A 23,017-nucleotide genomic window follows, 5' to 3' on the forward strand; every position below is an offset into this window, starting at 1 on the left:
ACACTCACACACACTCCTACACACACACACACACACACACAGAGAGAGAGAGAGAGAGAGAGAGAGAGAGAGAGAGAGAGAGAGAGAGAGAGAGCATGTTTAGGCTCCAATTATCAAACTTAAGAATTAGGACTTTATCTTGTCAATTTATAACCATGTTAGGTGAAATTCAGCAACAAAATCATGCATTACACCTTACAAATACACAAAAAGGAGATTAGATTTATGATAGACAGATGATAGGTAGATAGAAGATGATGACAAATAGATGATAGATGATCGATCGATAGATTAGATAGATAGATAGATAGATAGATAGATAGATAGATAGATAGATAGATAGATAGAGTAGACAGACAGACAGACAGACAAACACACTGACAGGAACGCAGGCAGGCACACAATATCTTTTCCTCTTACTCAACTCTATTGCAGCTGTATTGAAGACTCTCTGAGTGGAAACCCTTTTAATTTACATTATGAAGCATCACTACTTAAAAAAAAAAGATATTCCTAAATTTAGAGAATCTTTTAATTAAAATTAACCTCATGATGGCCAGCAAGAAGATTCAAGTGCTTGCATACATGTCCAGTGGTCTGAGTATGATTCCTAGAGCCTTCATGGTGGAAGGAGGACTTTAATACAGTCTCATTTTATACGTAGCTCTCCCAGGTTCCACATGTGTGTTGTGGCATGCAGGCATGAGATAATCACAAAATGTAGTAAAAATTTACCTTATGAAATGTAAAGTTTAGAAATGAGCTATTGACATAAAACTGAGTAAATATCTTAAAACACTACATAATTATTTTCTGATACAAAAAAACCCTTCCATTTTATATCAAAATATTATCATCACCGTGTTACTGTACTCAGAGGTCTTAGTTTGGGCGATGATAAAATGCAGGCCATTCTTCATTTCATATGTTACTATAAGTTAAAATTGTCAGTCCAGGTCTTACTTAATTGAGGTTGGTGATAGGGGCAGTTTTCTGAGCTGTGTATTCACAACAGGGACTCCAACCAAACCCAGCCAAACCAATACCACGTACAATGAAACAAGTTCTTGATTTCTTACAAAATGTAAAATTCAGTTTAACTAATGGGTCAATAGATTTGCTTGGTAATATGCCTCTTTTATTTTCATTAAAAATAGATTAGTCCCTCACACAATCCACCCAAACCACAGCTTCTGCTCCCTCTACCCCTTCCAGTCCCCTCCCTCCTAGATCCACTGCTCCACCGTTTCCTCCTCAGAAAAGAGCAGAGACAACAGCCAAACAGGACAAAACAAAATATAACAAGACAAGCAGAAAGCCTTTACATTGAGGCTGGACAATATGCTTTACTTTTGTAAATCGAGAAATTAGAGAGAATCTAATTGGTCATTAACCATCTTCCCCAGTGTGAAGTCAGTAATATTTGGCTTCACTAGCAGTTTACAAAAAAGTGTTTCTCGATTTTTATGTTTTTTTTTCAATGAAAAAATTAGGTTAGTACATGAAGTAATGATACTCATGTATACTCACAAGTATACTCATCCATATGCCTCATTATAATTTGTATTTTTATTAACTCTCTGCTTCTGTTGCCCTCTCTCAAATTGTCTGTAGTCTTAGCTGAAAAACTGACAATAACTTAGAAAGAGAACCATGAGGTAGCAATAAATGGTTCTAGGGAAAAAGGGGTGAGAAATGGAGTCATAGAATACATTTGACATGTAAGTGGACAGGAGGGCTCTCAGGGTGGCTCAGTGGGTACAGGCGTTTGCTGTACAAGGCTGATGCCCCAAATTGAATCCCCGGGGTCCAATTAAAGATAAAAGGAGAGAAATAACTGCACACAATTGCACTCTGACCTCCATACACATGCCTGGAGCATCGGCCCCACACCACAATACAGTAGTAGTAGAAGTAGTAATAGTAGTGATAAAAGAAAATGAAATACTTTTTTTTTTCAGTTTTGATGTTCACTGTAGATAATCAACAAGCTTATTTTAACCTCTTTAAAATGTAAATGGGATAACACATTCAGCCACTCCTGATTTTAAGTAGGGCAGGTTTGACTTAGATTTAGATTTAAATTTGAGAGAAAAAAAATTACAGCTTTTATAAAAAAGCCCCCAAATCCTCCACTGTGTTGTTGATTCCGGAGATCAGAGTGACATAATGAATGTGGAGATAAGAAGATGGAAGGAGACTGAGCCCCTGGGAGACAAGCTCTCTCATCATCAGTTGTCCTGATCTTCATAGGACCTCAAGAAATGGAACTTGTCCTATCCCTTTAAGCTCCCATTAGCTTAGAAGGCGGAAGATCCTTGTGGGTGCCAAGTTAAGTGACTTGAAAGTTGCAGAGTGCTTGAAAGGAAGACCATTACAACTCAGCCTTACAGTAACAACAGGCTCATTTCACTATTTAAGAACCTTGTAAGTGTGAAACAAAGAGACATAAAGGGGATGCAAGGATTCAAAAACAAGTCCTTTAAAGCATACATCTCAGTTCAGAGCCTGCGAAATTGTGCATGAATCTAATTGTGTGGGCACGTCAGCCGTCTTCCAAGTATTTAGAATTGTTTATTTTTAAAGATGTTAGAAACCCATGTTCAAAACAGAGAAGCCTATGCACTTTTTGAGTAGACTATTGATCCTTTTATATTTGTCAAAATTGAGCTCTCAAGGAAGGTACATTCCATGGTAACCCTTCACAAGAAAGACAAGGGAAAATGACCACAGAGATGTACTGGCTTGACAATTCAGTTTAAAAGGCAGCCAGAGAAATACAAGGTTAAAAGCAATTTAGGGAGCTGGTCGGAATAGCTCCATGGGGAAGAAAAGACATTTGATGCTAAACCCGATGGCATGATTTTGACAGTGGTACCCACATTGTGGAAGGAGAGAACCAACTTCCACCAGTTTTACCCTGACCTTTACTCTGTTAGGATGGGATACATGTGCTACCCCCATAAATAAATTTTAATGGAAAAAATCCAGGAAGGCAAATCTATTAATTGGCAAAAGAGCTTTTCAGGGCAAAGAAAGAATACACGAAGTGTAATGTTGTATTTTCATCTGTTGATTCTATAGAGAGAATGTGGGTTTGGAAAGCCAAATGGTGTGCAGCTCTCAGAAAACACACATACAAGTAATATTATACAGTCTGAGCTGGATGTATATTTAGGAACACACACATACAGTTAATGAAATGGAGGCCATGAATTTGAAAATAAACAAGGAGGGTATTTTAGAGGGTTTAGAGAGAAGAAAGAGAAAGTAGAGACGAGTTAATTATATTAATCTCCAAATAGAATCTGCGTCTATCACTTCTCTTCTTTTTTGTATCCTTTTTGTCCTTTACTGCAAAGGACACTTCCTGCTTCCATCTTCAAAGGCAGTAATTCTCTTCTTCACTGCACATTATCATGTATGAAATTCTATGATTTGTAGCGCATTATTTTGTTTCTTTTACTTTAAAAAATTTGTTTTGCTAATTACAGGGTTATGTTTTTGATGTATAAAAGAAAGTTTTACAGATTTTGAAATGAGTATTTTACTTTAGACACACAACACAAAACACACACCCCTTAACATGTACACATACACACCCCTCCCCAGAACTCACATATCATAGCATACTTATTAAAATGTACACACTGTAACACACACTTTATAAAAATAAAGAAAAGTCCATGGTCTTTAAAATGTCCTCTGAACCCGTGGGGTTTTGTACTTTTATTCTTTAAACTCAGGTCACTGATTCCACTTGAATTCCTGAATGCCTTGCCTCAACAGGATGACAGGAACATTCAAATGCAGACAGCAACTAAAAGGTAATTATACTTTAAAATATTACTGTTAATACAATGCTAATATGTGGAATGTTTTTGAGAAATGTTAATTGGATAGAAATAATTACATACCATTTAGTCATTGTAGAATAAGAAGATAAATGACAAAATATAACTTTAATTAGAAGTAAGTTTCTTCTTTGGTAATATATAGTTTAGTGGAATTTGTACAGGCAGCATTGAAATCTTTTGCTGGATGTGAAATACAATAGGATCTAATTCAATTCAGCATTTCAATGTACTGGCTCTCTGGGCAGTCGTTGCACACACACACACACACACACACACACACACACACACACACACACACATCCTGACACACATTTTTTTTGTGCTGCTGGGCATGTATGTCCTTGACATTATACTATTTTTGATTATTTGTTTCATTGCTTATAAATCGCTTATAAGAATATTTGTATTATATGATTTTGTGACAGTAGATGAGAAATTAGGTCACTACACAACACTAAGCACAGGGTAGCTGCCTAGGAAATTTTGTTTGTCTCCAACTCATCTAATAATTTAGAAAGTACAATACAGACTTGGAGAGATAGATCAGTGGTTAAGGGCAAGGGCTGTTCTTCCTGAAGACTTTGGTTCAAGTCACAACTATCTGTATCCCAGTTTCCAGGGAACATCATGTCTTCTGCTTGCACCTGTTGGCACCAGGCATTCAGACACAACATACATGCAAATACACATATAAAGCTGGCACATATTCATACTTATGCCAAGTTTTAAATTAAGTGACTCAAACTTGGCTGATGTTAAATTTTATTACATAGAATGTATACAACTATAACAGACCTGGACTTTCTGTTCTATTTAGTAAGAATAAAATGTCTCTATTTTATAAAGAATGTAAAATGGTATGATTTTGCAATGTCATACCTGGACCAAGTTCATGAGAGTATCCCTGAAGTGTCCTGAGGTTTCTGAGTAAATGTCCTCTTGAAGGTTATTGCTGTACTCTGGGAAATGAAATATCCATGTTAAGAACATGACTTATTACAGAACCTTATATCAATGGGCTTTACATAGCTAATGCTATTGAATGTTCAGTATGAGGAAGCTATCAGTCAGCTGGCCTTTCTTTAATAATCATAAACTCTGTTAAAGATTTCTTCATGTTAATAATATCATCTTAGTCTGGCTTACTAAACAGATGATTTTGAATGACAAAGAACACTGGAAATCCCTTCACAGTCTCTCATCCTATAGATGAGGGTTATTAATTTCATGCTGTAGACTAGGGTAGGCTATTTTTCCAAGTGCTCTGTCTATCTTATTGCATTGTTCTGAGTGAAAATTTTTGTTCCATTTAGGAAAACTTTCATTTTTGTCCAGAAGCATAAGGAGTGACTGTGAGAACCGCTCAATGCTCACAATACACAGTGGGATGGAAATTAATGCATTACATTTTTTAGTATGAAAATAATCATATTTTTATTTTAAAAAGTGAAAAAGTTTGATTTTCAGGTAACTTGTTGGGACAGTGACATTTACAAAAAGTAAAAAGATATTTGTTGAGCCATGGCAACCATCTGTTGTATTTTGTTTATACTCAAGGTGTCTCTAGGGTAAAGCACAACATTCCCCTGAATTAAGATGAAAGTGTCTGCCTCATCGATATTTGTTAATACACTTGAGGAAATTTTGCTTGATTTTCTGGGGAATTATTTCCTTTTCAGGGTCACAGTCATCAGTTTTATTTACTGAACCAACGGGTTTTGAATGAGTCATATTGCTTCATTTTGTTGTCTTTCATAATTTAGTATTCTGATTGATTATAATTATATATTTATATGGTGCAATATATTGTTTCAACCTATGCGTACATTGTATAATGCTATCTTCCATGTATCATTCCTATTTGATATAGCCACTCCTCTGTGTCGGCTACATTGACATACGAAATACATTATTATTATTATTATTATTATTATTATTATTTGTCTTCACTGTACTATGAAGCAGACTATCAGATCTTACTTCTCTAATATAACTGGGACAGTGAAGCAGTTGATAAACCTCTCTATCCTTCCTTCTACTGACTCCAGAGCTATTGAAAACCTTTATTTTAACTCAGTGAATCATGTTACAAGTGTAAGAGTGCCTGTCATCTTGGTTGTCATCTTGACCCATCTGGGAAGAGGGAACATCATAAAATGTATTGATTCCTTTAGACTGGTGTGTAGGTCTATCTGTAGTGGAATTTTGTGTGCTAATTGAGATAGGAGGGTAATGCTCATTGTGACTGGTGCCATCTCTGGGCATGTTGGCCTTAGCTGGATGTAGGAAGCCGTGATAATACGTGCCCTCACTAGATGGCNCTAAGCTCCATTGTGCGCATGTGCTGGAGCAAATGCCTGCCAACTCACTAGTCCGTCCCCCGGGGACATTTGAGACTGTGGATGGAACCGCCAGTAGTATTAACACGTCACACCTGTGGGTATATATAGCAACACGTTTCTATCCTTCTTTGTTCTACCTCACGATTATGAATAAAGTGTAACCACGAAAGGTCTTGACTTGTGTTCTGTGTGCGTTCCTGCGGGACGGGAATAGCTCAGGACAGCTGGAGAAGAATGTTAGCTGAGCAATGCATGGGAGAGCAAGCCAGTAAGAAGCATTTCTCCATTATCTCTGCTTCAGTTCGTGCCTCAGATTTCCATTTGAGTTTCTGTTCTGACCTCCATCAGCAATGGACTATAACGTGCAGGTCAAATAACTGCCCCTTTCCCCTTGCTTTGGTCAGTGTTTTACCCCAGCAACAGAGAAATAAACCAGAACAGGGCCTTAAAAGTATTTAAGCATAAATACACGAAATGAAATACTTTTACGTGTTATTTGAAAAGCATGCTTTCACACGTGCATAATGCATACATATTTATGTATTTCCTTACGTAAACAGTAGGCTTCTCGCATCTGGAAAATCTCCCCATTTGTTCTTGAAGCTAATATTTCAATGAGGCAATTCTCATCAGTTCCTGCTCCCTGAAAGTCAGAGAGAAACATGGAGATACTTTTATTTAGAACAATAGGTCTACTTTATGGAGAATGAATGAACAAAGCATTCATGCTGTTCCTAGAGTACATAGATGGGAAAGGAAGGGCTTTCTGGATAAAAGTCAGCCCACTCTCAGGTCTCTATCAGCTGTTCACTCTTTGATGCCCCTAGAAGGATGATGCGGTCTGCAGGAACTTAGTCCCTTTACTTTGAACAACACTATGGGCATTGCTAATCAAGATGGGAAAACACACGAAATATTCCACTTTCCTTTGGAGTGGAACTTGAAACTCTTTGTTGCTGGAATAACGTTTTTTAAAAATGTTTGAAATTCGAACATAGGTCTCATAATTTATCAAGTCTATTTTGGTGACCCATGCTTGCCTCCTCCTGACTGTGGAACTGTGCTCAGATGGCCTCAACATTTGAACTGGCCATGTTCTGTGGTATCATTTAGCACACAACTATATCATCAATCTGTTATTATGGTCTTAAAGGCAACATATCTTTTCCCAGAAGTCTTTGGGGGACATCTCCCCATTCTGTGAAGTGTTGAGAAAGCTTGATATTTCCATCTAAACAGTAACATGAGACCACATTCTTACAATTTTCTTCTACATGGCTTTATAAGAAACGGTGATTGGAGTGTAAAATTAAAAAAAAACAAAAACATATGATTAGTTGGAATTCCTATGAAGTTTATAAATCACTGTTCTGATCAGTCTATATTATGGCTAAAATCCATGTATCTTTAATGTTTTGTTTCTTGCCTCATCTCTGTCACACACTAGATTGATCTGGTCTTTGGCAAGCACTTTATGGAAGTGTTTAAATGATTGTAAAGGTGTTTAATGCTAGCAGCTGAAAGAAGTCAAAAGCCCTCTTTTTCCCACATCCCCATACAAAGAAATCTGAAATTTATTTCAAAATGTCTTTTCGGTAAGATCTAAGTTTTTTAGAGAAACAATTTTGATACATCTGAGCAGCACTCTCCATATGTATTTAACTTATGGTCATAAAAATAACAATGTCATTGATATTCTCTGATATAGATTTTATTTTGATTCTGAGCCAAATGTTTACAAATAAGTTTAAAATATTCTTATGAATTTAAACATATCTTCCTCAACCTGAGACCACATATGGAAGAGAGATAAATCTGGGCAGTAGCAGAAGCTGCCTCATTCATTCCGGTTGGACCTTAGCTCAAGATAGCAGAGTATGTCTGAGTCTCTACAACTGAAGAATAGGCTTGGCTCAGACACTCTCCTTTCCCAGAAAGCCTCTTTTCACCATATTATTTCCATAGTTTCATGATGGGTTAGATATTCCCTTTTGCCTCCCTGATCATACAAATTGCAGAACCATCACAGGGAAGTCTATCCTTTGTTGAAATGTGAACCTGTCCCTGTCACAGTTGTATTATTGGATCAGCCTGTATCTGGTGCAGGTATGTTACCGGGCCATTTACCTTCATGGCATGCCAGAGCTCATGAGCATCATAAGATGGTGGAGGATACATCAGGCCCACCATCACTTCTTTGAAGTGAGATGAAAGTTGTTCCTTCAGGACTGAAATCAGGTCCTATGGAGGAAGAAGTAAACATAAAAAATTAAAACATGCACCAAATTTATAAGAGAAATACGACTGTGAGGAATCTTTTATGAAAATATCCTTTTTGTATCATCAAACAATAAGTCTGGTTTTGACTCACCCACATATATTTGGGTAACACTAGACAATGGATTTGAGGTATTGAAATGACTGACTTGTTAATCACTTCTGTGAAGGAGAGAGTGTGGAAAATTTAGTCATAGCAGGAGAGGAGCTATTTCCATTTATAATCCTCAACCCTCATGCTTCTTTTGGTTTCCTTCTGAAAATAAACATTGAACCTGCAAACATTTGAGCTTGCAGCCTTTGGTTTTCCTGGACATAACTAATGAACCGTTAATCCTTAAATACAATAAATGTTTTACCTTATTTCCTCATACAAAGTCTCTTTTAGCAGGGTGTACTTGGTTACTCTATGAACTAAAACTTACATAAACTGATCAATCTTATACATTTTTCAAATAACAGCCACATTATGTAAAATGTGAAAGTTACTTAAATAGAAAAACATACATGCTAGATTTTAGTTCTTGGAATACAGGTATAAAATATTAAATTAATACTTCCGTTTATACCTTCTATTTTCTGGTATAATAAGAAATTTAAAAAATATGCTAAATTACATTTCAGTATGTTTATTCAGACAATTGAAAAAATATTTTAAGTTTATTGTGTTTTTCTAAAAAGTATAAAGTATATCTAGTTCTACTTAAAAGTGTGCAATAGTATTTAGTATTTTACACTGTTATTAAGGCATAATAAAATTTATTAGAATAAATTCAATCTTGTCATTCTTTACTTGCATGGCAAAGATATTAAAAGAGAAAAACTTGAAGGACTGACAAGATACTGGCTGGGTAAAATAGAATATGTATATAAAATGGCAAACTAACTTTAAGTCAACATTAAGTTGGTTTAAAACCTAAATGTTCACAGAGACTCAGACCTTTTCTTTTCCAACCTGTTTTCAAGTGCACCAGGAATGGTCCTGAAAAACTGGGATCTGTGTTGTGGTTAGCCCTGGGTAGGGCTAATTATATTTGATGTTAATTCAGTTCTCCTGTGAGTGGCTGCAAACAAGAAATGAGACAGCACTCAGGTGATTTCCTGTAAACCTGCTTCCCACCTTAATTTGTAAAATAAAGGAGAGGTGATGACTGGGCAGATAAAAGGGAAGGTGGAGTGGAAGGTGGGGGAGAGAAGAAGGAGAAAATGGAAGAGGGAGAGGATGCAGAGGAGGAGGAAGAAGAAGAAAAGCAGAGCAGAAGCACATGGCCTGGAGAAACCGCAAGTTCTAAGGGGTCTCATAAGCTGTGGAAGATGGTAGTGTAGCAGTAGATCTGCCCAATCTAGGCGTACAGCATGTAATCATATTAACTGTGTTGTTGTTTCATTGCCGGGGCATATTTGGGAGGAGATTTACCGCAACAGATCTGAGCAAACAGATGGAAGAGTGTGAGAATTTAAGTAGCCACTATTTAGGATGTGCCTTGAGGATGTGAAAAGAATTTTGATCCACTGCATCAATTCTGCAATTAGCTGTAAGTAGTGTATGGTACAGGTGAAACATAAGAGACAGGGCCTGGATATGACCTGTCTGTCGTTTTGAAAAGGCAGTCTTTCTGTACTGCATAAGTTAGCCTTGAATTCACTATCCTCCTGCCTCAGCCTCCTGAATACTATAATTATAGGTACATGCCACCATGCCTAGCCAGTCTGCTTTGTAATGGTGTAGGAAACAGGGAGCCTAGATAGTAAATACGGCATACTTTTGAGAATGAGGAGTTTATGTTAACTTAGATATGATACAGTGGATTGAAAATATTAATGCATGAAGATGTATTCAATATACCATTATGAAGAGATAGCAATGCTCAGACAGCTAATACAAAGGTTTAACACTTGAACTGGTTCCTGAGCCACCAGTCTTTCTCTAATCCTAAATCAATTGCTTATTTGCTATATCAATAACTTTAAATGTATTATATTACAACAATCAAGGCATATGATAAAACTGCATATGCATATATTTTCTAGTGTCTATGAATGCATAGATTATCTTAAAAAATTTCCTAAAGTCAGAATTTGACTATATGATAGTGTTGTACAACATGTAGATAGAACATATGTAATATGTAAGTAGATCCATAAAAATGAGAGAATAAACAACCACATGAATAAATGAGTGTGGAAAGAGAAATAGATTTTATTATCTGCAAAGAATATTTGTTCTCTTCAAGTTGAAGATTACTTGAGCATTCCAAATCTTTGATTTAATCTTTTAGCATATTTGATAACTGCACTTATCCCATATGTATATAAACATCTCCTTTGTTTCTTTACACATCAATTTTAGACAATATCGAATATGTATTCCACTACTAACTGAGGTTAGAATTGCCACTAGATGGCGATATATGTCTTTATTTTGTATCTTTCTGTGCGTATGCAAGACAAAAAAAAAAAAAAGAGAGAATGCTCTAGTAAAGTTTGCTTTAAAAAATTCAATTAAATAACAGTTTAGTGAAAGAAGCCAAGTTTTTTGATACTCTTTACTGACACTATGTTATAGTTTTAATCTTGTGTATAATATTGGCATGAGGTTGAAAGAATATTACTAAATTTCTTTGTATATTTTACCTCTCTGAGTAAAGAAAACAAAAGCCCTCCTCACAGGACGAGTACAAGTTTGTAAGACTTAAAGGGAGCTGTTAAGAAATACTTTTAACACTCCAAAATGTACTCCAAAAGTGTCATTCCCTCCAAAATATTTAAAAAAAGCTTGCATATCAGTAGTCTTTAGCTATAAATAATGGCAATGTAGTGTGGCTTCCATCTTCTTGTCTTCACAGTATGTGTCTCTTACTATACCCACAGCTCAGAACCTTGTCTGTTATCTTTCATTCCTTCTATTTTCACCATGCCTGGTATCAGTCCAGTCCATCATCTCTAACATGGAAGCACAGCCCTGTTCTGTGGCCTGCACACATGGTGATTTGACAAGAACACAAGAGAGATGAGAAGTTCCCAGCACTTAGTATCTCTCAGGTTCCTAATATGAGCAAGTATAGTCAGTCTGTGACGTTCATGCAATGAATGCATCTTATGCCTTGTTTCTCTCCTGTCCTTGGTAAGCAGCATGTGCTTACTATAGTCCTAGAATTGGCCAACAGTACTGACCATCTCTGGCCAACTCATGCTACCTCCCCTTCCACACGCCTTGGGTAGGCCACCATCTTCCCTCCTCTACAATAACAGAGCAGCCATCTAATGAGCTCGCCTGTGCTTATTCCCTATGTTCTCTCTAAAAATTTGATGTTAATGTCCTGGGGAAAAAAAGGAAACCAGAATAACTATTCTTCAGCCTTAAATGTTCCCCTACTCCAAAGGAAAACATTGTCCTTCATCATGGTTTATCTCAGAAGAAAGCAGGCACTGGGTATGTTATTGCATGCAAATAAGAATATACATTCTTACCAGCATTGAAAAGATTCATAGTACATTCTGATCCTATCTTGGCACACATTGCTTTCCTCCTTGCTTCTGATTGATCTAATCTAGCTCCAGTGGTCTTCTTCCTGCTTCTGGAAGGGCAGATCTGATCTGATGTTTGACTTTGACTTTCACTCTGCCTTTCATGTGCCCTTGCCCTTCTGGCATCTCAGAGAAAATGTATAGAGCAGTCCCCCAGCACACCGGCACACTTCACCTGACTTTGTCTTATTACACAGCACCCACTGCAAACTGGTATATTTTAGCAAATAATGTCCCTTGTCACCAAGGCAGGAATCAGGAATCAGCTCCACCATGGCAGAGACTTGACCTGCTTTATCCACGGCTTTTTCATCAGCCCATGGAGCTGTGCCTGGTAACTACTAAGTACTTGTACAATAATAACAAAGCGAGCAAATGAATGGATAGGACAACATGTAATTCAACAATTATTTGTTTGTACTCATTCTTGGCTAGTGTGAAAATAAACAAGGAAAGCAATCTCTATTCCCCGCTGCTTCCATTGAGTGGAGGGTACAGAAATCAGGGAAAATAGCCAAGGCACACTGCATAGCAGGCTGAGGTCTATGGATAGGGGAACAGCATGCTATTATCAGGGCACCAGGAAGGAGACTGTGCCTTCAGCTGGGAAGATAAATATTGAATTGTATGTTTAAATAAGTATACTTTGAAAGTTCAAAGAGGAACATTCAAGTTGGCTTCCTAATTAGACCCTTACATTCTCACTTGGAGTTATATAAATAACTTCTCAGATGCAACCTCTGGAGTGTGACTTTCCCCAGCCTCATCGCCTCTGATTTCCTATTTTCTGAAGCCTTGCCCTCAAGCAAGCTCTGCCGGAATCACAGCTTGGCCTTCCATTAAGCTAATGAGTACTTGCCTTTCAGACTGAGATGTTCGGTGCCAGTGCCGAAACCATCTGACCACGCTGATTAAATTAAAAATGAAACAACAGCTTCTCATCTGTGACTTGTTATTCACATCGCCTTATGGATGAAATGGGGGTCAAAAGTGAACTATGATGTTCTCCTTGTTTGAATATACTCAGGGGAACACTTTCATGTGCATTTGACTTCTATGCCTTTCCCTAATTAATCATAAAAACAAGGCCTATTATTGAAATACTCAAAAGTCAAGCACATAGAGTGAGAGTTTAAATCTGTCTTAATTCTCCTTACTGTGAGATCCCTGTATAAACCCACAATTGTGCTTCATTATAAAGACATCTGTGCAAGTTGTATTACTTTGTTACAGTAAGAAAATATTCTTCCAAACAGCTGTGTTCCACACACATTTCGTTTAATGCTTCAGTTTCTGATGCAAACCTGAGATGTTCTGTTTTGTCTGATGGGAATGATAATAGTTTGGTCTTCTAGAGAAACACAGCATATCGAAGTTGGTTCAGTTTGGGTCTTAGACTTTCCTTGGAGGCGCTTATGTTAATGCTCAGTTCCCACTCTATCTCTATTGGGAAGTAATGGAAGTAGGACCTAGTTAGACTAGTTCTGAAAGCTATTTGGTTTGGGCATTAATGTGAAATGTTGGGCAGTATATGCAGATAGGAAAATACTCATTGGGTCAATGTGCACAGGTAGTTAAGTCATGTAGAACTGGACCATAAATGGGGCATAACCAAGGCTGTTCTCACAGTTATGGTAAGTGGATTACCCCCTCTGATGATTTTATCTTTGTTATTCATGTTTGGGCTGTTGAGCTGACAGTTTCAGCTTATTAGTTTAAAAGTAATAATTGTGAAATTCATTGGGTCTGTAACTGTTGAAAATATTATGACTTCTGATAATACCTTTGATGGCATTCTTGCAGTCATAGGAAGACATATTCTGATAAACATGAAATTAAAAGGCAAATGGATGGAACTAGAAAATATCATCCTGAGGTAACCCAGTCACAAAAGAACACACAAGGTATCTACTCACTGATAAGTGGATATTAGCTAAAAAGAAAAACAAACAAACAAACAAACAACCCCCCCCCCAAAAAAACCCTCAGAATACCCATGATAAATCTCACAGACCATATGCAATCCAAAAAGTAAGACCAAAGTTTGGATGCTTCAGTCTTACTCAGAGGGGGAAAATAATCACAGGAGGTAGAGGGAGGGAGGGATCTAAGAGGAAGAGAGGAGGGGGAGAGACTGGGGGGGGGATCAGGTGTGGGAGGAGATAGGGGTGGAAGTAAAGAGGGTCAGGAATTTGAATGGTGGTGCATAGCAGTCAGGGATGAGGAACTGGGGGTAGCCACTAGAAAGTCCCAGATGCCAGGGACCCAATTGGTTCCCAGGCCTTAATAGGGATGACATTAGCCAAAATACCCACCAAGGGAGAGAAAGAACCTGTAGAGACCATTTCCATAGGGTAGGCATGACCCCCAGTTGAGGGATGGTGCCACTCACCCATCTCAAAAATATGAATCCAGAATTGCTCCTGTCAAAAGGAAATTCAGGGACCAAGAGTGGAGCAGAGATGAAAGGAAAGGCCACCTACAAACTACCCACCTAGGAATTCATCTCATCTGCTGATGCCAACAAGGGCTGGTATAGCTGTCCCCTGAGAGGCTGTGCCAGAGACTGACCAATACAGATGAGGAGGCTCACAGCAAACCATAGGATAGAGAGCAGAGACCTCAATGGAAGAGTTAGGGGAAGGACTGAAGGAGCTAAAGGGGTGTGCAACACCATAGGAAGAGCAACAATATCAACCAACCAGACTCCCCAAAACACCCATGGACTAAACAAGCAACAGAAGAGTACACATGGCTCCAGATGCATATGTAGCAGAGGATTGCTTTATCTGGCATCATTGGGAGGGGAGCTCCTTGATCCTGTGGAGGCTCCATGACCCAGCTTAAGGGAATGCTAGGGTGCTGAGGTGGGACTGGGTGGGAGGGTTGGGGAGTACCCTCATAGAAGCAGGGGGTATGGGGAAGGGGATAGGGGGTTTGTGTTGGGGAAACTGGGAAGGGTGATAACATTTGACATGTAAATAAAAAAAATAACCAAATTAAAAAAATCTGTAGTCTTGTTAGTAATTTAGACTGCATTCTCTACCAACATTACACTGTTGCCACTATTGTCTGTCAACAAAATGGACATCATAAAACACATCTCATCTAGGCATGTAGTAGAAACCTCAATGTCTTACATGTCAAGGTTGCCAGTGCTTGTCAATCTTACAACTTCTGTTACATTTAACTTGATTTTTTTCACAGAAAGAAAGTCATCTCACAGAGCATTGCTCTGTACCCCTGGCAGACTAGATTCCTTTATTGGAACTACCCATAATTGAACATTTTCAAGTCACAGTGCTGCTGTTTCTGGTCAATTGGTTGTTTCCAGTCACACATTACCTTAGTCCTTGACACTACTCAGTGCTGTGTTTTAGGATTTCTGGACTTACCATGCTATGTCTTCATTTGTAATTTTTAGAAAAGCATCTCAAATATAGAGTTGGATCCAGGCATCTCATACACCTACAGTGTGGTCCACCAGTTATATCTTCTTAATTCATCAACCTAGTAAGAATTCTCACATTGCTTCCTTTTCTTTCTATAGTTGTGTCCAGTGCAGTAGGTTACTTGATCCCCAGATATGATAGCATAAGAGAAAAATGTCATATCTAGTCAGCCTTTTCCTTGATAATGTTCATAATGAGGGGGAATGAGGTTATGTAGACTTGTCTAATATTCAATGTTCTATCATTACCATTCCTGAGCCAGATGTTCATTTCTTTCTCCTGGTTGACCTCTAGGCACAATGTTTGGTCTCTACTCTTATGCTCTTTGGTAGCCTAACCAAAGGTGGGCTAGAAATTCTACTGTGATTCTGTTTTACCTTCTTGTAGTCTCAGGATTCTTATAGTCCTGGGCTGTAAAAGAATATCTCCTCCTCGTTGAACATACTGTCTCTTTGTAGGGTGTATTGGCTTTTTGAAATCATATAGAAATGACCTTGTCCCTCCCCTACTTAACAATTCCAAATAGTCCCAGTTATATGTTGGAGATAATATAACTAAAGGTGAAATTGGAGCTACTGAAATGGAAGTTGATAGTTTTCTCTTGATAAAGGAAGAACAATAGCCTTGCCACCTTGGGCTGGATTGGATTACATAATGAAACGATCTTGACCTTGGATAGCATTCACAGTGGCAACAACTAAGGTGATTACAGATGATAGAGGCACATTAGCCATTTTCCTTATGATCAAGGTGAAAACAATCCCATAGCTAAGATATTTTTACTGAATGATCCAGATTAAAACTTCAGGACAAATGTATTAAATTTGAAAAGAAGATCACTTGGATACTTTTGGATTAGTCCCCAATGACATTGTAAGGTTTGAATCTAGGACTCAGTGAAAGTACTATTAGGAATAACATGCCAGTTTACAGTTTTGTGTTGTGTAGACTCCTGTTTATAAGAGTTTTAATGAAGATTATGAGAAACTGATGATCTGTCAGACTTTGTTGGTAAAAGCAGTAAGAGTGAATTATACTTGGCACAATTGTAACATTTGTCAGCTGTCAAAGTTGTATAGAAAGTGGAATTAATACAAGCAGGTGGCAGTTTTCTCTGAGCCTCATATTTAGAAATATTATGCACAGTGAGGCAGTGACAACTTTTCCTTCTATCTTGCTTCTCTAAGGATATATATATATATATATATATATATATATATATATATATCTGTGAAGATGACAGAGATAAGGTCTCCCTAAAGAGCAAATGTAGGCATGCATTTTGTCCGTCTAAAGAATTTTATTTTTGTGATCTCTTGCTTTCTTGGCTATAATGCAACCCCACCCTCCCCATATGTCAAGATGCTCTCCATGTTGATCCCTGGGAACTGCAGTCCAGGGAACTACTGAAACGTGAACAGCTAAGACATGTTTGACCCTTCCTAATGAAAGTACTGAAAATGTCTTTTGTCTTTGACTTAAGAGTCTTCTGTACCAGCATCCATGTCATCTTGGTTGATTACTTCCTATCTTATAAAGAAGTTAAAATCTTACTGTGGCAGAGGTCAGGTGGACCTACCTGAAGGTTGTCAGATTAACATGATAGCAGCCACTGCAGGGGGATGAGGGAAAAGAGAAACTCAGGCAACCATGAATATACATTAACTCTAGAGCAGATGGTGAGGGGAATCCTCCATTTTAATTCAATTTTTATTTTCAAAGAAGATGGTAGAAAGCAGAGGGGCAGAACACAATACACTAGACTGGCTTATGCTCTAAATAAAGAACTTGCTACATATTAGACCTTGGACTGAGTTCTAGAGGCAAGCTGCAAATTAAGCCACTCACTATTCTATTTTAGATGTTATAGTAAACTTGGTAAGATTTAAACATGAACCAATAGCCAGTGTCACGGTATTATGTAGAGAGACCTCTAGGACTCAAACAGGAAGCAGCTACTCCAGAGCAGAGAGCTTTTCAGGAGCACCCAAAGTCTGACTGCATCTTACTGGAGGGATTTCACTTAGCTCTGTGGTCATAGTCATCCAGCAGACATCAATCAAGCAGCCTTGGTGTTCAGCAAGCATTTATACTAAGCTCTGGCCAAATAAATGTTATTCCAATTAGTGCACTGGTAATGAGGAACAGATCAAAGCAAACTCATGTGTTAGATTCTGCTGTATTTGAGGAGTGGGTGTGCAGTGTCTGTAAGTTAGATGGGTACAGCCAATGTGAAGGGAAGTAAGTCTCCTGAAGATGATGAAACAGCATGATGAAGGATGGGGAAGCATGCAGGTGTGCTATGGGAAACTACAGATGCTTCCTGGGGACACAGTCAAGGTGCGAAAGAGAGAGCAAGGGTGATAAAAGAGAGGAAGATGGAATGGGAGGGAGGAATGGAGAGAGGGAAGAAGAAAGAGAGAGAGGATATAAAATAAAAATGAAGTAAGTAAGGCTTCCCATATTCTAAGAAAGGATGAAGGGATTCAGGAGGTTTGGGCCATTCACACATATATATTTATGATAGAGTAATAGATTAAATGTTAGTGAACTTTTAAGTTTTGTATCATTCTGGTTTTAGGTGGACTGGTCTAATCAAAGAAAAGAAGAGTGAGGAGGGTAGAGAATTGGGTAGCAGGAAACAATTAGGATAGGTCTAGGCTGAAAACCATGGTGATCTAAATCAAGAATCTGTACTGGGGAAAGGGAAGAATGTGAGGGGATGATAAATGGCAGGGCTTGACAACTGACTGAATGACAATGGTATTTCTGAGTGACAAGTCTGGCTCTGTGTTGTGCTATTTCCTCAGCAATTTAGTGATCAGCCATGACATACCGATTGTTCAGCCGAAGCACAGGATAAACACCTCTAAGACCTCAGTGAAAAGGGGTTCTCTCTGGTGTAAGTTATTTTTAAATGGGTTTTAAATCCCTTGAGTCTAAGGAACTCATGTCTTATTTTAATCTGCTTTGGCATGCTTTTTGCAGAACTTGATACACAGAAGTTCTTCAGCTGAATTTAACTAGCCATATGAAAAGGTAAGATCTATGTACACACTTGGATTAAAAACTGTTCCTTAGAAATAGCACTCCTCATAGTACTGTGTACATTTAGATCACAATAGATTAACCACTGTACTACTTTGAACATTTTTACATATTGTTTGCAAGAAAGGAAGCTCTGCGAGTGTGAGCTGAGCTAACAGTTTTATGTGGACAAAACCTATAACTGTCTCTTTCTTTGGTTTAATTCAACTCATGTCTCTACTTGTAGAGCTTTCTGGATCATTAACCATTCTAAAACTCAGGGCTAGTTTTTGTCGCAAGTGTTATATAGTTGTTCAAAGGCTGAGCTTTAGAGACAGAGTCAATTTCTATGGACTAACTCTGGAGAGAAAGTTTTATGAGAGTGTTTCATCGATAATGTTCAGTTGACGAAGTAATTGCTGTTCCAGGCCCTTTTGGCCTGAAGAGTTTTTGTTCTGAATCTGTGGTTTAAATGCATAACAAAAGCAAAGACTCCTTAATGGTCCTTGCTTTGAAATTAGAATGTGATTACTTTAAAACATGGATAGTTTTATTGCCTTAAACTATTTTTAAACTGCCATTCCTTTTGTTAATGGTCTCCATCACTGCATGCTGTGGAGAAGAAAAGGTGGAAGAAAATTCACATTGGCTCAGAGCTAGGTTAGGACCTGCAGAGAACTGGAGGAAAAGATGTTATTTTTTGACCCCAGTGATCATTAGTCTGCTCTATGCCGCCCCTAAACCTCCATATAGGCGTTCCTGGCCCAACACTTATAGCGTAATTGGACCAAGTGGAATAAAAGGTTATCCAATCTTTCTTTTGTCAGATGCTGTACGAATTGGAAAAGCATTGGTAACCATTGTGAATGTGAATGTACCTCATACGTAATACTTTCCATGATATAGCTCTTATCCCCTGAAACACTTAAGAGCAAGACATTAATTTTTTAAACTAACATGGAGTTCAGAAATGTTGGTGCTCAGTGAAGCCGAGGAAAATAATAGATCCATTTCTCTGAGAAGGGTGTTGACGCTCATGCACTTGACAGGTTAAGGTGAGGAAGTCTTACCCGGCCATACATGCTCTGATAGGTCCCAGCTATCATCTGCCGCTGTGCATTGCTGCGTTGTGTTAGGATGTCAATCAGCATGTCTTTGTTGCAGTCTAGGAAGGAACCATAATAAAAAAAAGTATCTCTTACTCAGTAGGTAGAAAGACTCCATCCTTTCTGGACTAAAACCAATGGGTAGGTGGGAAACCTATTAGTACTTTACATTTTTAAATACTATTGGATGTCCATCCAATAGCAATACTTGATGAATCCTACATGTTCTCAAAGTATATTTAACAGGCATGGCTTATAATGAACTTGTGTTATACAAATAGGGCTGCTTTTGTAGGACTCACAGGAGAAACACAGAAGGAAATAATGAAAGCACAAGGTATCTTCATGTTTAGTCGGGGGAAGTGAGCCTATCCAACTGTGGATGGAACATGGTCTCTTTCTTCCATTACCTAGATCGACTCCTGTGCTTTGCACACTTATTCATATCATAGTGCCACAAGACATGACATGACATCATATATCACATTTACAACACTCATAGAAGTCATATTTCATAATTGTTTTCTATTGTGCCTTATTTCTATTTAGAGTAGAACAACCAAGAAAACTTTAACTTTGCATCAGCTTGACTAAAATGTAAACTGATTTATTTTTATCAAAAGCCTTATGACCTCCTTTTTCTTAGGGTTATCTTAGAAAATACAGAGGTATACATGCCTACTTCTCTCCTGAGAGACACAATTATCCTTGCTCTTATCAGTTTTATAACCTGGGAATAATTTTATATTCTATCTATCTATCTATCTATCTATCTATCTATCTATCTATCTATCATCTATCTTCATCATCATCACATACCTATGTACCTATCATACCTATCATTCATTTATTCTATCCATCCATCTAACAAAAGAATACAAAGATGGATGATTCAGAAAGAGAGAGAAGACTTTGAAGATATTTATAAATAATAAATAGAAGATTTTCATTGATTTCCACTGTGTTTTTCTTATGATCATAACATTTACTGAGTTACTATACTCATCTGGTTTTGTTGTTTTGTTGATATTACACATAAACTATCTTTCTGATTTACTCTGTGTTTATTAGCTTTTATAGCATTTTTTGTTCATTTACTCTTTATGAGATATTGCATAATAATTTTAAATGAATCTCAAAAATTTTATTAAAGTGGTTTAATTAAAATACAGAAACAAAATACTGATATAAAGGAAAGAGAACCCATTATTCATTGACTTTATTAGAGAGATAATAAAGGGATATTATAAATTACTTTATGCTCCAAATTTTAATTGTAAAGATAAATGAATTAATTTCTTCAAAGATATGATCTAATCAAATTTATACCAGGAATTTGACAATCTGAATAGGTCTATAGATATAATAATTGAATCAATAATTAATAGTGTCTTGAAATCAAAGTATTAATATTAGATGTTTCAATAATAAATGCAAATTTTAAAAGAAAAAACCAATTGTCTACAATTCCTTCCACATACCAGAAACAGTATTTGATGCCAACCCATATTAATCTAATGTTCAAATCAGAGACAGACATTACAGGTAAACTCCTGAGAAAGATCTTTAAGATACCCTATCCCCCCCCCCAAAAAAAACCCTTCAAAAATTGTATACAACAATGTGTATGAAGAATTATACATAGGTCTAACAGTAGACAGCCAATGTAACCTAAGTCATAGACAGTTTAAACAAGCAAATTTTTATAACAAGAAAGAAACATGTAAAAAAAGGTGTTGGGAGCTATTAAGGCAACACTATGGTCCTGATCTCTGAATTGGGCCTCCCCCCCACCCCCCGAGAAGAAAAGAGGGTCAAAAGCAGGCCACCAGACGCACCGCTCTGAGAACAACCACAGATCGTTCCAGCCCTAAGTCAGCACTGGATGTCCTGACCTCAAGATGTACCCTGATACCGCCAAGTTCCTGCTTCCCCGTGTAGTTGCCAAAAGAAAAATTTCTGATGCTCCATCCCTCCTGCTGAGGTGCATTTCCTCTGCCCCATTCCTCCTGCTGAAAGGCACTTCCCCTTATGCTTGTGCATTTAAACCTCAGGCCTGGCTAATACATTTGGGGCTTGATGCAATCCAGAACGCTTTCCATGTCGTTATTCGCACAAGGCCCCCATCTCTCTCTACCCCCCATTTGGTTCTTGGGAGAAGGTCCCCTTGAGATCCTCGAATAACTGGACCTGCTGGACGGGTCAAAAAGATATTTGATTAAACTCAACAGCTGTTCAAGACAAAAATTTTAACCAAAGTAATAATCAAAAGAAACTTCTTCAGCCTGATAAAAGACATTTGCAAAATCCCATCATTATTGTTCTGTTGAGAAATGTCCTCCACAGAGTGAAATTGACCATGTTTAGCTGAGTATATTTTAAAACAGATTAGTTTTGAGATGTTTACCTCTTTGTTAAGATTTAGGGACATAGGTTAATAATGCTTTCAGTTATCCAGTGTCACATGGAGATGTGGAAAGTATTCTCCTTTTAGCTTAAAGAATCCACACAGCAGTTTTGAGAATATACATGTATGTAAACAGCTACTAATGGTGGTGAGTTAAGAATCTAACTGTTTCATTAGGCAATGCACAGCTAAGGGGTATTCCCTTTTAGGCTGAATTAATACATATTCTACAGCTTTTGCTAAAAATTCTGATTTTCACTTGTTTTAGAGTTCACTTTATTTTCATAGTTAATTAAATAAGAATATCTGAGTAAAACATTGATAATTATCTTTTCCAATTGCTCTTGAAGAAAGTCATTAAAATTGACAGACTCTTAATACATGTGAAATTGTGTTGTTACTCTGGCATGGTTCCTCAGACACTGTGCTACCGAACTACAAACACTTTGGAATATCTCATCTTAAACCTCACAAAATCAACCAAGTAACCAACCAACCAAACAACCAACCAAACAACCAACCAAACATCCTTATGACAGTCAAAATGAATCCCCATTTCCACTCTTAGAATGTAATAATGGGAAAATTAAAACATGAAAATAATAATTATTTTTGGCGACCAGATTGCTCTGGCATTTAGTTTTCCAGAAGAAAATCACAGTTAGCATTCTGAAAAACAAAACAAAACAAAACAAAGTTATGTTGTCTCTGTAGTTTTTCTAGTAATTATTGATGTTTTAAAAGACATGAAATGTTTGCCAATTCTTAAAGCCAAATTCATTGAACATTTAACACTGTTATTTTCCTATGTGTGATATACTACTCAGGATGGAAACACAAAGGTGAATAGTATGTATTCAGGTACAGGACAAATATATACACTGAGGGGTGTGTGTGTGTGTGTGTGTGTGTGTGTAGAGAGAGAGGCACAGAGAAACACAGAGAGACAGAGAAAGACACACAGAGAGACACAGAAGGACACAGAAACAGACAGACAGACAGACAGACAGGCACACATGCA

The 23,017-nt window shown here is 37.5% G+C and overlaps 1 protein-coding gene across 2 annotated transcripts in view; it reads right to left on the reverse strand.

Annotated features, from left to right (window-relative positions):
* Anxa10 (annexin A10) overlaps positions 1–23,017 on the reverse strand; it is a 55,498-nt gene that overhangs the window by 11,400 nt on the left and 21,081 nt on the right. The window contains exons 3-6 of one of the 2 annotated variants that reach the window (XM_021170720.1): positions 19,554–19,648; positions 8,327–8,440; positions 6,752–6,842; positions 4,737–4,816 (exon numbers count right to left, since the gene is read on the reverse strand). In XM_021170720.1, the coding sequence (XP_021026379.1) occupies positions 4,737–4,816; positions 6,752–6,842; positions 8,327–8,440; positions 19,554–19,648 (380 nt within the window). Of the gene's footprint in view, positions 1–4,736; positions 4,817–6,731; positions 6,843–8,326; positions 8,441–19,553; positions 19,649–23,017 lie in introns of both variants that reach the window. The other variant, XM_021170721.1, reaches the window with a different exon arrangement.

The sequence above is a fragment of the Mus caroli genome, chromosome 8, assembly GCF_900094665.2.
Source record: "Mus caroli chromosome 8, CAROLI_EIJ_v1.1, whole genome shotgun sequence".
NCBI lineage: Eukaryota > Metazoa > Chordata > Mammalia > Rodentia > Muridae > Mus > Mus caroli.